This window comes from Lathyrus oleraceus, chromosome 4 (assembly GCF_024323335.1).
Source record: "Lathyrus oleraceus cultivar Zhongwan6 chromosome 4, CAAS_Psat_ZW6_1.0, whole genome shotgun sequence".
NCBI lineage: Eukaryota > Viridiplantae > Streptophyta > Magnoliopsida > Fabales > Fabaceae > Lathyrus > Lathyrus oleraceus.
The window spans coordinates 65,245,365-65,261,490 of record NC_066582.1 but is presented as its reverse complement, the minus strand read 5'-3'; the positions used below and the strand labels follow the sequence as shown (position 1 = coordinate 65,261,490).

Sequence of the window (16,126 nt, the reverse complement as noted above, 5' to 3'; positions counted from 1 at the left end):
TGATGGACTATCTCACCGCATAAAGAATTTGTAAAGATTACACAAGAAGGATTAAACATTCAGATTCTGTTTCTGTCTCATGAATTAAGTCAAAAGAAACAAAATGAAGAGAATCATGCATGTACCTCATGAATTGATCATCCAAATCCTGCTGAGGTTACCGGTAAAATCTCTTATACGTTTCAAGTGTGTTCGTAAGTTATGGTTTTCTCTTATCTCTAATGATTCCAATTTTGCAAATTCAGATTTTCAACTCACAGCAGCAACACACAATCATAGGATTCTGTTCATATCAACTTCACCTCATGAATTTCGATCTATAGATTTAGAAACATCTCTTGACGATGATTCTGCTTCTGCTTCACTCGACTTTAATTTCATGCTTCCTCAATCTTGTTCTCTTATTGAAGTTAAATATTCATGTAGAGGATTTATGTTTTGGCAGTGTTTTTCAAACATCTATCTATGGAATCCATCCACGGGAGTTCACAAGCAGATACCTTTGTCTCCTATTGATTCCAACTTAGATGCCAAATATTCTTCTTTTGTATATGGTTTTGGATATGATCCGTCCATGGATGATTACTGTAACACCCTTCTACCCAAACGACATATTTAAAGAATTTATCAGAGTACAACATGTAGAAGAGTTTACATTTCATTCAAGTTAACACTCATCACTTTACAACATAAAAATATTTCATTTATTTTAATAAAACTTCGCAGCGGACAACAACACAATTAACGATTTATAAAAATGTTTCAACAAAACATATCAATAATTTAGTCTTCATACACAACTTAAATAATAATATAATCTCTATTGAATCCCATAACCCCGGTGTCACATGACCAGAGCATTGACTCGACTCTGTAGAATAACTCTACACTTATTCTTCACCTCAACAAAAGCTACTCCTCATTATCTGCACATTGCTCATCATAGATGAACATAAACACATGCAGAAGGGGTGAGAATTACATTATTAAACAATAATATAACGACAGAATATAATATGAATAATTTGCACATATGTCAACACGGATCATCACAATCATCATTATAATCAACAAACTCATGAATATCAACAAAACAACACATCAATTGCAATGCACACACCCATGCATGACTCAACACGACTCGGTATACCCATTTTGTGACCACTACAGGATCACTACTCCCAGATTCACCACCATAGAATCCGAGTTCCCCATAAGGAACCAAGCCTCTCAACAAGCCCGGAGTCAACAACATCATTGGAACTCAGTCCGTTCGTCACTAGGCATCGGCCTTTCATGAATGCATGCACATCAAACATGCATCATAATCAACATAGCAACAACAACATCATATAGTCATGTTATCATCATCATTAATAGCATGACATACAACTCAACAAAACAACAACAACATTACAACGATATCACATCTGGGAGTTTAAAACGCGAAAGCTGTCCGTCAAACTGATATGGCGAACGCCGTTAGGCTAATGGTGAACGCCATTAGCGTTAAACGCTCTTATTCTGAAAACTGTCTGTCAAACTGATATGGCGAACGCCATTAGGCTAATGGTGAACGCCATTAGCGTTAAACGCTCTTATTCTGAAAACTGTCTGTCAAACTGATATGGCGAACGCCATTAGGCTAATGGTGAACGCCATTAGCGTTAAACGCTCTTATTCTGGAAAAAGGCCCAAATGGCGAGCGCCAAAGGCATAATGGCGAACGTCATTTGGCTGTTATGTGCATAAACAAGATTTTAAGCGCAGAAACAGTGGACGCGCGGCTTCTAAGCCTACAACCCAATATCAACATTTAACAATCATACATACACAACATACTTCGATTTCAATGTATATAACGCCACCATACTCACAGATCGGACAATTTCCCTCAAAAACCACAACTTTTCCAATCTCCCTAAATTCCCCAAATTTATCAACAACCCAATCCTATATCATGTAATTGCTCGCATATTATCGTTTAATAAGGTTCAGACCCCTTACCTCTTTGGATTGAAGGAAGCTCTGAGCAATCTTTGGTCTTTTCCTCTTCCTTCTCTTTCTCTTCAGCGCTTCTCCCTTTTCTGACTCTGAGGCAAAATACGTGAAAATGAAAACCTTCAGTTATCTCCTTTGGCCTCTTTTACCCAATTCCACTTTTACCCTTCCACTCTTCATATTCCAATTATATTATTTATTTAATTATTATTAAAATAAATAATATCTATAATAATAATAATAATAATAATAATCCAATAATTCAACTTTATTTAATTAAATTAATAAAATACTATTAACTCAATTAAATAATTCTCTTATTTTAATCGGGGTGTTACAACTCTCCCCCACTTTAGAAGTTTTCGTCCTCGAAAACATACCTCAAGCAAATAGAGCCGGATACGACTCCTTCATCTGATCTTCACGCTCCCAAGTCAAGCTCTCACCAGCTGGACCTCCCCAAACAACTTTCACTAGAGCAATTTTCTTACCTCTCAGGGTCTTCTCTTCTCGGTCATCTATCCGAATTGGCAACACCTCAACGGTCAAATTATCCCTCACCTGGATATCATCCAACTGAACAACATGCGACGGATCCGCAATATACTTTCTTAACTGAGATACATGAAACACGTCATGCAGATTAGAAAGCGACGGCGGTAAAGCTATCCGATACGCCACTTCCCCAACCCTCTTCAAAATCTGATACGGACCCACAAACCTCGGAGTAAGCTTTTTAGACTTTAAAGCTCTACCCACACCTGTCGTCGGAGTAACTCTCAAGAACACATGATCTCCCTCTTGGAACTCAAGTGCCTTCCTCCTCTTATCATGATAACTCTTCTGACGACTCTGAGAAATCTTCATCTTCTCCTGAATCATCTTAACCTTTTCAGTCGTCTGCTGCACAATCTCAGGTCCGAGTACAACACTCTCACCTGACTCATACCAACACAATGGAGTTCTACACCTCCTACCATACAATGCTTCATATGGAGCCATACCGATACTAGCATGAAAACTATTATTATAAGTAAACTCCACCAACGGCAAATAACTATCCCAAGAACCACTCTGCTCCAACACACAAGCTCTCAACAAATCCTCCAAGGATTGGATAGTTCTTTCAGTCTGACCGTCAGTCTGAGGATGATAAGCTGAACTCAACCTCAACTTAGTCCCCAACGCTTTCTGCAAACTTTCCCAAAATCTAGAAGTAAATCTGGGATCTCTATCAGACACAATACTGGATGGAATACCATGCAGCCTCACTATCTCCTCAATATACAACTCTGCCAACTTCTCTAAAGAGTGATTAATCTTCATCGGCAAGAAATGCGCCGACTTAGTCAATCGATCCACAATCACCCAAATAGAATCATTACCTTTCACCGTCCTCGGCAGTCCCGTCACAAAATCCATGGAAATGCTATCCCACTTCCATTCAGGAATCTTCAAAGGTTGCATCATACCTGTCGGTTTCTGATGTTCAATCTTTGACTTCTGACAAGTCAAACAGGCATACACAAACTTAGCAACATCTCTTTTCATACCCGCCCACCAAAACAACTTCTTCAAATCTTGATACATTTTAGTTGCACCTGGATGGATACTCAATCCACTCCTATGGCCCTCTTCAAGAATACTCTTTTTCAATTCAGACACCTCAGGAACACAAACTCTACCTTTAAATCGCAGGATGCCATTCTCATCAATCTCAAAATTACCACCATTACCCTGGTTAACCATAGTAATATGATCAACTAGAGCGACATCAACTTGCTGACCATTCCGAATATCTTCCCGAATTTCACTAGTCAACTTCAGCATACCCAACTTTACACTATCAGCGGAAACTTCACAACCCAAACTCATATCACGGAACTGTTCAATTAACTCAAGCTCCCGAACCATCATCATAGACATATGTAGAGACTTTCTACTCAGCGCATCTGCAACTACATTAGCCTTACCGGGATGATAACTCAATTCGAAGTCAAAATCCTTCAGTAGTTCTAACCACCTTCTCTGCCTCATATTTAACTCTTTCTGATCAAACAGATACTTCAGACTCTTGTGATCACTGAACACTTCGAATCTGGAACCATACAGATAATGCCTCCACATTTTCAACACAAATACAACAGCTGCAAGTTCTAGATCATGCGTAGGATAATTCCTCTCATGAACTTTCAACTGTCTAGAAGCATAAGCTACAACTTTACCATTCTGCATCAAAACACCACCAAGACCCATCAAAGAAGCATCACAATAAACAACGAAGGACTCACCAGGATTAGGCAAGATCAACACTGGAGCACTGGTCAACCGCCTCTTCAACTCAACAAAACTCGCTTCACAAGCTGCATCCCACACATACACTTGACCCTTCTTAGTCAACTGCGTCAACGGCAATGCCAACTTAGAGAAGCCTTCAATAAATCTGCGATAATAACCAGCTAACCCCAGAAAACTGCGTATCTCAGTAGCAGACTTCGGAGTCTCCCACTGTAATACAGCATCAACTTTAGCAGGATCAACAGAGATCCCACCACTCGAAATCACATGGCCAAGGAAACTCACTTCCTTCAACCAGAACTCACATTTAGATAACTTTGCATATAATTTCTTTTCTCTTAACACCTGCAAAACAGTTCTCAGATGTCCTGCATGCTCTTCTTCCGTCTTAGAATATATCAATATATCATCTATGAACACCACAACAAAATCATCAAGGTACGGATGGAATATACGATTCATATATTCCATAAACACACCTGGAGCATTAGATACACCGAACGGCATCACAGTGTATTCATAATGACCATACCTCGTACGGAAAGCAGTCTTCGCAATATCATCTGACTTCACTCGGATCTGATGATAACCCGACCGCAAATCAATCTTACTGAAAACATGAGCTCCAACCAACTGGTCCATCAAATCATCAATCCTCGGCAATGGATACCGATTCTTGATAGTCACCTTATTCAACTGCCGATAATCGACACACAACCTCATCGTACCTTCTTTCTTCTTCACTAACAATACTGGTGCACCCCAAGGAGAAACACTTGGACGCACAAACTTCTTCTCAAGCAATTCTTCAAGTTGCTTCTTCAGTTCAACTAATTCAGTTGCCGACATTCTATAAGGAGACATCGACACTGGACTCGTACCTGGTACTAAGTCAATGGCAAATTCGACTTCACGTTCTGGAGGTAAATCACTTACATCCTCCGGAAACACATCCTGAAATTCGCAGACAACAGGCAAATCTACACTCACTACTTTCTTATCCGCTTGTAGAGACGCAAATAAAGCGAATACCTGAGCTTCATCTTTCACAAAATCCCCTATCTGCCTAGCAGATAGAAATCTTGCCTCATCATTCTCACCAACTTCAGAGAACCGCACCGTCTTCCTATAGCAGTCGATGAACACGCCATAGAATCCTAGCCAATTCATTCCTAGAATAATATCAATTTGGTGCAAGGGTAAGCACACCAAATCAACCACGAACTCTCTCTCGAAGATCGTCAGATGACAACCTCGACAAACAACAGAAGTCTTCACAGAACCATTAGCAGGAGTATCTATCACCATACTTCCGCCTAGGGACGACATAATCACACCAATCCTGGTCGCACACTCATACGAAATGAACGAATGAGTAGCACCAGTGTCAACAATAGCAAGCAATTCAACATTATTAATCAAGCAAGTACCTTTAATCAGATTATCTTCTTTAGGAGCTTCAGCCCCACTCAGAGCAAACACCCTACCAGTAGTATGAGCTGCAGTAGCCGCCTTCTTCGGTTTCGAGCACTGCGAACTGATATGGCCTTTCTCGCCACAATTAAAACACGTCGGACCAGCATCCTTACATTCAGTAACTCTATGACCAGTCTGACCGCATCGGAAACATCTCAGCACTCTCTTGGTACAGCTATCAGCACGGTGGCCTGGCTCGCCACACTTGAAACATTTACTAGCTATGGAAGATCCTCCCCCACTTGGCTTCTTCTCATCTACCACTTTCTGCTTACCCTTACCATTCGGAGATGCATAAGGACTACCACGATCCTTATTCTTCTTCTCACTAAGACTCTTGTAATGAGCAGTTCTAGCCTTGCTATCTTCATCAAATATCCGGCACTTATTAACCAGTGTAGGAAACCTACGAATCTCCTGGTAACCAATACCTTGTTTGATCTCGGGACGCAACCCGTTCTCAAACTTGACACACTTGGATTCCTCAGCATCAGCAGCATTATAATGAGGACAATACTGCACCAGCTCCTCAAACTTCGAAGCGTAATCAGCAACAGACATGTTACCCTGCTTCAGTTCTAGAAATTCCATCTCCTTCTTACATCGCACATCAGCAGGAAAATATTTCTCCAGAAAGGCCGTCTTGAACCTTACCCAAGTCATCTCAGCACCTGGTACTTCAATTCTCTGGCGAGTATTATCCCACCAGTTTTCAGCCTCTTCAGATAACATATGCGTACCAAACTGCACCTTCTGTGCTTCAGTACACGTCATCACCCGGAAAATCTTCTCAATTTCCTTCAACCAAATCTGAGCACCATCTGGATCGTAGCGCCCTTTGAATGTAGGAGGGTTATTCTTCAGAAACCTTCCCAAATTCTTAAACTCATCGACCGGCGGATTCTGCTGCGCCTGCATAGCCTGCGCCATAGCAGCCAAAGCCTCAGCAATCGCACGGTCATTTTCTCCAGCCATACTCTGCACAACACAATCACCACCGTTAAATATCGACAGTGTCATTTACACTAATCGACCAACAGGGAAAACATCACATTATGACTCGACTGGACTGACTATGCTCTGATACCACTAATGTAACACCCTTCTACCCAAACGACATATTTAAAGAATTTATCAGAGTACAACATGTAGAAGAGTTTACATTTCATTCAAGTTAACACTCATCACTTTACAACATAAAAATATTTCATTTATTTTAATAAAACTTCGCAGCGGACAACAACACAATTAACGATTTATAAAAATGTTTCAACAAAACATATCAATAATTTAGTCTTCATACACAACTTAAATAATAATATAATCTCTATTGAATCCCATAACCCCGGTGTCACATGACCAGAGCATTGACTCGACTCTGTAGAATAACTCTACACTTATTCTTCACCTCAACAAAAGCTACTCCTCATTATCTGCACATTGCTCATCATAGATGAACATAAACACATGCAGAAGGGGTGAGAATTACATTATTAAACAATAATATAACGACAGAATATAATATGAATAATTTGCACATATGTCAACACGGATCATCACAATCATCATTATAATCAACAAACTCATGAATATCAACAAAACAACACATCAATTGCAATGCACACACCCATGCATGACTCAACACGACTCGGTATACCCATTTTGTGACCACTACAGGATCACTACTCCCAGATTCACCACCATAGAATCCGAGTTCCCCATAAGGAACCAAGCCTCTCAACAAGCCCGGAGTCAACAACATTATTGGAACTCAGTCCGTTCATCACTAGGCATCGGCCTTTCATGAATGCATGCACATCAAACATGCATCATAATCAACATAGCAACAACAACATCATATAGTCATGTTATCATCATCATTAATAGCATGACATACAACTCAACAAAACAACAACAACATTACAACGATATCACATCTGGGAGTTTAAAACGCGAAAGCTGTCCGTCAAACTGATATGGCGAACGCCGTTAGGCTAATGGTGAACGCCATTAGCGTTAAACGCTCTTATTCTGAAAACTGTCTGTCAAACTGATATGGCGAACGCCATTAGGCTAATGGTGAACGCCATTAGCGTTAAACGCTCTTATTCTGAAAACTGTCTGTCAAACTGATATGGCGAACGCCATTAGGCTAATGGTGAACGCCATTAGCGTTAAACGCTCTTATTCTGGAAAAAGGCCCAAATGGCGAGCGCCAAAGGCATAATGGCGAACGTCATTTGGCTGTTATGTGCATAAACAAGATTTTAAGCGCAGAAACAGTGGACGCGCGGCTTCTAAGCCTACAACCCAATATCAACATTTAACAATCATACATACACAACATACTTCGATTTCAATGTATATAACGCCACCATACTCACAGATCGGACAATTTCCCTCAAAAACCACAACTTTTCCAATCTCCCTAAATTCCCCAAATTTATCAACAACCCAATCCTATATCATGTAATTGCTCGCATATTATCGTTTAATAAGGTTCAGACCCCTTACCTCTTTGGATTGAAGGAAGCTCTGAGCAATCTTTGGTCTTTTCCTCTTCCTTCTCTTTCTCTTCAGCGCTTCTCCCTTTTCTGACTCTGAGGCAAAATACGTGAAAATGAAAACCTTCAGTTATCTCCTTTGGCCTCTTTTACCCAATTCCACTTTTACCCTTCCACTCTTCATATTCCAATTATATTATTTATTTAATTATTATTAAAATAAATAATATCTATAATAATAATAATAATAATAATAATCCAATAATTCAACTTTATTTAATTAAATTAATAAAATACTATTAACTCAATTAAATAAAGTTGAATTATTGGATTATTATTATTATTATTATTATTATAGATATTATTTATTTTAATAATAATTAAATAAATAATATAATTGGAATATGAAGAGTGGAAGGGTAAAAGTGGAATTGGGTAAAAGAGGCCAAAGGAGATAACTGAAGGTTTTCATTTCACGTATTTTGCCTCAGAGTCAGAAAAGGGAGAAGCGCTGAAGAGAAAGAGAAGGAAGAGGAAAAGACCAAAGATTGCTCAGAGCTTCCTTCAATCCAAAGAGGTAAGGGGTCTGAACCTTATTAAACGATAATATGCGAGCAATTACATGATATAGGATTGGGTTGTTGATAAATTTGGGGAATTTAGGGAGATTGAGAAAGTTTGGGGTTTTGAGGGAAATTGTCCGATCTGTGAGTATGGTGGCGTTATATACATTGTAATCGAAGTATGTTGTGTATGTATGATTGTTAAATGTTGATATTGGGTTGTAGGCTTAGAAGCCGCGCGTCCACTGTTTCTGCGCTTAAAATCTTGTTTATGCACATAACAGCCAAATGACGTTCGCCATTATGCCTTTGGCGCTCGCCATTTGGGCTTTTTTTCAGAATAAGAGCGTTTAACGCTAAATGGCGTTCACCATTAGCCTAACGGCGTTCGCCATATCAGTTTGACAGACAGTTTTCAGAATAAGAGCGTTTAACGCTAAATGGCGTTCACCATTAGCCTAACGGCGTTCGCCATATCAGTTTGACAGACAGTTTTCAGAATAAGAGCGTTTAACGCTAAATGGCGTTCACCATTAGCCTAACGGCGTTCGCCATATCAGTTTGATAGACAGTTTTCAGAATAGGAGCGTTTAACGCTAATGGCGTTCGCCATTAGCCTAACGGCGTTCGCCATATCAGTTTGACGGACAGCTTTCGCGTTTTAAACTCCCAGAGGTGATATCGTTGTAATGTTGTTGTTGTTTTGTTGAGTTGTATGTCATGCTATTAATGAAGATGATAACATGACTATATGATGTTGTTGTTGCTATGTTGATTATGATGCATGTTTGATGTGCATGCATTCATGAAAGGCCGATGCCTAGTGACGAACGGACTGAGTTCCAATGATGTTGTTGACTCCGGGCTTGTTGAGAGGCTTGGTTCCTTATGGGGAACTCGGATTCTATGGTGGTGAATCTGGGAGTAGTGATCCTGTAGTGGTCACAAAATGGGTATACCGAGTCGTGTTGAGTCATGCATGGGTGTGTGCATTGCAATTGATGTGTTGTTTTGTTGATATTCATGAGTTTGTGGATTATAATGATGATTGTGATGATCCGTGTTGACAGATGTGCAAATTATTCATATTATATTCTGTCGTTATATTATTGTTTAATAATGTAATTCTCACCCCTTCTGCATGTGTTTATGTTCATCTATGATGAGCAATGTGCAGATAATGAGGAGTAGCTTTTGTTGAGGTGAAGAATAAGTGTAGAGTTATTCTACAGAGTCAAGTCAATGCTCTGGTCATGTGACACCGGGGTCATCTTTGGTCTTTTCCTCTTCCTTCTCTTTCTCTTCAGCGCTTCTCCCTTTTCTGACTCTGAGGCAAAATACGTGAAATGAAAACCTTCAGTTATCTCCTTTGGCCTCTTTTACCCAATTCCACTTTTACCCTTCCACTCTTCATATTCCAATTATATTATTTATTTAATTATTATTAAAATAAATAATATCTATAATAATAATAATAATAATAATAATCCAATAATTCAACTTTATTTAATTAAATTAATAAAATACTATTAACTCAATTAAATAATTCTCTTATTTTAATCGGGGTGTTACAATTACTCGGTGGTTTCATTCTCACATGATAAAAGTAAAACATGTTGGAAATAGACCCTTTTGTGTTTAGGAAAAGTGTGTGGGAATATTAGAGGGTTGAATAAAAACTTGGAAGGTAGGAGAATTATTTATGGAAGAGAGAACTTTGTATTTTTGCTTGATTCAAAAGTGTTGGATTACATCTCTATTTATAGTACTTTAAGGAGAACTCTAGACACACTAATTCTAGAGAGTTCTCAACTCTAGATATTCAAAGAGTATTCTAGAGAATATTACAATCTTAAGAAATATCTAGATACTCTAAATACTACAAGATTTTTCTAGAAACATTATCCAATATAAACTAAGCCCAAATAACTAAGTCCAAAATCAAATAATAAAATTAGGCCCAAATCAAGTTTAATATTTCAACATCCCCCCTTAAACTTGATTTGTGACTCCAAGCATATTCCTTAGCTTCACGAAAGTTTCCAATTTGAGTGGCTTGGTGAAAATGTCGGCAGCTTGATCTCTAGACATCACATACTTCAACTTCACCTTCTTCTTCTCGATGCATTCTCTTATGAAATGGTAACGAGTGTCGATGTGCTTACTTCTTTCATGAAATACAGGATTCTTTGCCAAAGCAAGTGCTGATTTATTGTCAACACATATTTCGACAGGATCTTCTTGTGGCACTTTTAATTCTTTCAACAAATTTCTTAGCCAAACTGCATGACAAACACATGATGTGGCGGCAACATACTCAGCTTCACAAGTCGACAGTGTGACGATAGGTTGCTTCTTTGACATCCAAGTGAAAGCAGTATCTCCCATAAAGAACACAAAACCAGTAGTGCTCTTTTTATCATCCAAGTCTCCACTCCAATCACTATCACTATAGCCAATAATCTCATAATTGTTAGAAGAGTAATAGTGCAAGCCAAAATTTGTTGTACCTTTGATGTATCGAATGATTCTTTTTGCCGCCTTGAAGTGAGTTGTTGTTGGAGCTTCCATGTAGCGACTTACGACTCCTACAGCATAGAGAATATCCGGCCTTGTACTTGTCAAGTAACGCAGACTTCCAACCAAACTTTTGTAAAGAGTTGGATCAACAAACTCTCCATTTTCATGCTTACTCAACTTGCTTCCACATTCCATCGGGGTGCCAACTGGATTGGCATCATCCATCTTGAACTTCTTAAGGACTTCTTTGGCATAACCTTCTTGGGTGATAAAAATTCCTTTGTCTTCTTGCTTTACTTCGATGCCGAGATAATATGCCATGAGCCCCATGTCTGTCATCTCAAATTCATTTGACATGTCTTTCTTGAACTCTTCGAACATGCTTAAATTGTTCCCTGTGAAGATCAAGTCATCAACATATAAGCACACAATCAAAATATCTCCACTTTGCGCTTTAATATAGAGTGCATGCTCATATGGACACTTGATGAAGTTCTTGTCTTGAAAGTACTTGTCGATTCGAACATTCCAAGCTCTCGGTGCTTGCTTGAGTCCGTACAATGCCTTCTTCAACTTCAAGACTTTTTCTTCTTGCCCTTTTACTTCATAGCCTTGTGGTTGCTCGATATAAACTTCTTCTTCGAGAAAACCATTCAAGAAGGCCGACTTCACATCCATTTGATAGATCTTCCATTCATTTTGGGCTGCCAAAGAAATGATCAGTCTAATAGTTTCAAGACGAGCAACGGGGGCAAATACCTCATCATAGTCAATTCCTTGTCTTTGACTATATCCTTTCGCCACCAATCTTGCTTTGTATCTCTCCACGTCTCCTTTTGCATTCTTCTTTGCCTTGTACACCCATCTTACTCCAATTGCTTTGTGTCCTTGTGGAAGTGTAGTAAGTTCCCATGTATCATTCTTCGTGATTGACTTGATTTCTTCTTCCATGGCGTCTCTCCACTTTACATTTTCAACTGCTTCTTGATAGCTTAGAGGCTCGCAATTATCCAAAAGGCAAAAAAGGTTAATGTCATTTATGTTTTCGGTTACCTCATAAAGCTCTTCAATACTCCTTAGTCGTGGTGTCCTCTCACTTGAGCTTGTTTCATCCAACCTTGGTGTCGGTGAGGCCGGTGGTGTAATATTTTCTTCTATCATTGGTTGTTCCATTTCGTCTTCTTCTTCAAAGTAAGGAAGAAAATCGTACCTGTCTTCTTGAAGACTCCAATCCCAACAATCTTCTTCTTCGAACTCCACGTCACGACTTATGACGATCTTTCCACTATTTGGATTATAGAGCTTGTACCCTTTGGAGCTTGAGTCGTAACCGACGAATACATACTTCTCACTTTTATCATCGAGCTTTGTTCTCCTTTCATCAGGAACGTGAGTATAGGCAATGCTTCCAAACACTTTGAGGTGAGAGATCCCAGGCTTCCTTCCACTCCACGCTTCTTGTGGTGTCTTCTCATGCACGCTTCTTGTTGGGGAACGATTTGTCAGATAAACCGCACATGCCACTGCTTCGGCCCAAAACTCTCTCGGCATCTTCTTGCTCTTAAGCATGCTTCGCACCATGTTAAGTATGGTCCGATTCTTTCTCTCTGCTACTCCATTTTGTTGTGGTAATCTTGGCACTGTTAGTGGGCGGCGGATTCCATGGTCTTCACAATATTTTTGGAACTCATTTGAAATGAACTCTCCTCCTCGGTCAGATCTCATGGCCTTAATGGAAAGACCACTTTCTTTCTCCACAAGGGCTTTGAACTTCTTGAAGTTTTCAAACACTTCTGACTTCTCCTTCAAGAAATAAACCCATGTTTTTCTAGAATAATCATCAATAAAGAGGAGAAAGTATTTACTCTTACCAAAAGAGTTTGGATTGATTGGTCCACAAACATCAGTGTGTATGAGCTCTAGCGGTTTTGTCGCTCTTGACGTTGATTCCTTTGGAAAGCTTTTCCGGAATTGCTTCCCAACTAGACATCCTTCACATAGTTGGTCTGGGTGGTTTATACTAGGCAAGCCTCTCACCATTTCCTTCTTTGACAAACATTTTAGACTATCAAAGTTGATATGTCCGAATCGTAGATGCCATAGCCACGAAGAGTCGGTATAGCAAGTCTTGAGACACTTTGCAACATCATTTTGAATGTTCAAGAGGAACATTCTATTATTTGACATAGGCACCTTAGCAATCAAGTTATGTCTACAATGTCTTAAGAAAAGATTATGTTCTTTCAAGTGGATGTCATAGCCTTTCTCTAATAATTGTCCCAAGCTCAAAATATTATTCTTCATGTTAGGAACATAATAGACATTGGATATGAATTGATGACTCCCATTCTTTAAGCGTATAAGAATTTTACCTTTGCCTTTGACCGGTATCTTTGAGTCATCTCCAAATGAGACATTGCCAGTTGTCGCTTCATTGATCTCTACGAACATGCTTCGATCGCCACACATGTGATTGCTTGCGCCGGTGTCGAGGTACCATTTGCTTCTTTTCTCTTCAACTTGGTTTTGGCACGCGAGCAACAAAGTTTCTTCTTCTCTGCCTTTTTCTTCTACAAAATTAGCTTTCTCCACAACTTTCTTCGAGAATCTACACTCAGATGCATAGTGACCGATCTTGTTGCAGTTAAAGCACTTGATTTGTGATTTGTCACACCTCGTCCATGAATTTCCTCTTCCACGACCTCTTGTTGCATGTGGATTCCAACTTCTTTCTCCATTATTAGAGTAGTTGTTGTAACTGCCTCTTCCTTCTCCTCCATGTCCTCGTCCACGCCCACGATCTTGGCCACGACCTCGTCCTCTTTGGCTCTTGTAATTCGCATAATTTGCTTCCTTTATGTTGAGTTGCAGTAGTTGCTCCATAGCCTCCTTTTGTTTAATTTTTCTCTTTTGTTTTTCTTCGTATGCTTGTAAGGAACCCATGAGTTGCTCAATAGTCATGGTCTTTAAATCCTTGTTTTCTTCAATGTTGGTAACAATGAAGTCAAAACTTGGATTTAAAGTGCGAAGTATTTTCTCCATGACTTTTACCTCATCAACATCTTCACCATTTCTTTTAAGTTGATTGACTACGACCAATACTCGAGAAAAATAATCAGAAATTGACTCGGACTCTTCCATAAATAAACGTTCAAAATCACCTCTAAGAGTTTGAAGACGAATCTTTTTCACCTGTTCCACTCCTTTGTTGCAAGTTTGAAGTTTGTCCCATGCTTCTTTGGCCGTCGTTGCATTGGAGATCTTCTCAAATGCATCTTCATCCACCGATTGATAAATGAGGAAGAGAGCTTTCTTGTCTCTCTTTCTTGACTCCCTCAATGTCTCCTTTACACCTTGGCTTAATGAGGCTTCATCTTGCTCATTGAAGCCTTTCTCAACGATATCCCACACATCTTGAGCTCCTAGTAGCGCCTTCATCTTGATACTCCAATTGTCATAGTTGTTCTTTGTGAGCATCGGCATTTGAAAAGGGAAACCTCCATTTGCCATTTTTTAGGACCTTGAAGCTCTGATGCCACTTTGTTGGAAATAAACCCTTTTGTGTTTAGGAAAAGTGTGTGGGAATATTAGAGGGTTGAATAAAAACTTGGAAGGTAGGAGAATTATTTATGGAAGAGAGAACTTTGTATTTTTGTTTGATTCAAAAGTGTTGGATTACATCTCTATTTATAGTACTTTAAGGAGAACTCTAGACACACTAATTCTAGAGAGTTCTCAACTCTAGATATTCAAAGAGTATTCTAGAGAATATTACAATCTTAAGAAATATCTAGATACTCTAAATACTACAAGATTTTTCTAGAAACATTATCCAATATAAACTAAGCCCAAATAACTAAGTCCAAAATCAAATAATAAAATTAGGCCCAAATCAAGTTTAATATTTCAACATTGGCTAATATTTCATCACATTTGGAGTTTTTCTCACTGAGAAGTAATACCTGGAAAGAAATTGAGTGTCCTGGATTGGTGAACTATACTCACTATGTTTCTATGAATGCTCTTGAAGATCGTAGAGTAGGGTTGCTCTTTAAAGAGGCTATTCATTGGTTGACTTTTCGTCACGATTCATCCATGGATGTTATCGTTGCCTTTCATTTAGTGGAACAAAAACTTTTAGAAATATATTATCCAGATGAATTTTACCATGAACCTATAGATTGTGATTTGTGGGTATTTAGAGAATTTTTCAGTCTATGGGCTATGGAGGATGATACAGTTGAAATATGGGTTATGAATGATTACACGGTGCACTCGTCTTGGACTAAGACTCTTGTTCTGTCAATTGCTGTCATTTCCACTCAGTATTTTTCTCCGATATGCTGTACAAGAAGGGGCGAAATTATTGGAATAGATGGTGGTACTGGATTGGTGAAGTATGATGAAAAAGGACATTTTATAGAGCATCGTTCATATTGTAACCATCCATGCAAAACCCAAGTTGCTATGTACACAGAGTCTCTACTTTCACTCCCTTGTGACGATGAGCAAGCTTAAGAAGAGGACACAAACAAGAAGAATGATGTAATTATTAGAAGTAATTCATATTTATTAGTTGTACTATTTTCTTAACCCCTAAATTTGTTAGAGGGTATTTTAGTATTTTATCATATTCTAATAACCCTATTTTTAGCTTATAAATAGGGTAGGCAATGCATTTATTGTTATTAACTCAATTGCATATTTCTTGTCATATTGTAACACTTTCATGGAAATTAATTACCAATAATTTCCAACAGTTTC

The 16,126-nt window shown here is 38.8% G+C and overlaps 2 protein-coding genes across 2 annotated transcripts; one reads left to right on the top strand and one right to left on the bottom strand.

Annotated features, from left to right (window-relative positions):
• Positions 1 to 15,880, top strand: LOC127073388 (F-box/kelch-repeat protein At3g06240-like). The gene is made up of 3 exons (XM_051014541.1): positions 1 to 587; positions 14,109 to 14,113; positions 15,260 to 15,880. The coding sequence occupies exons 1-3, from the start codon at positions 104 to 106 to the stop codon at positions 15,878 to 15,880; spliced, it is 1,110 nt and encodes a 369-aa protein (XP_050870498.1). The 5' UTR covers positions 1 to 103.
• Positions 819 to 6,568, bottom strand: LOC127073389 (uncharacterized). The gene is made up of 2 exons (XM_051014542.1): positions 5,730 to 6,568; positions 819 to 926 (listed from the first exon to the last, which is right to left on the bottom strand). The coding sequence occupies exons 1-2, from the start codon at positions 6,547 to 6,549 to the stop codon at positions 913 to 915; spliced, it is 834 nt and encodes a 277-aa protein (XP_050870499.1). The 5' UTR covers positions 6,550 to 6,568; the 3' UTR covers positions 819 to 912.
• Positions 15,881 to 16,126: the final 246 nt, after the last annotated feature.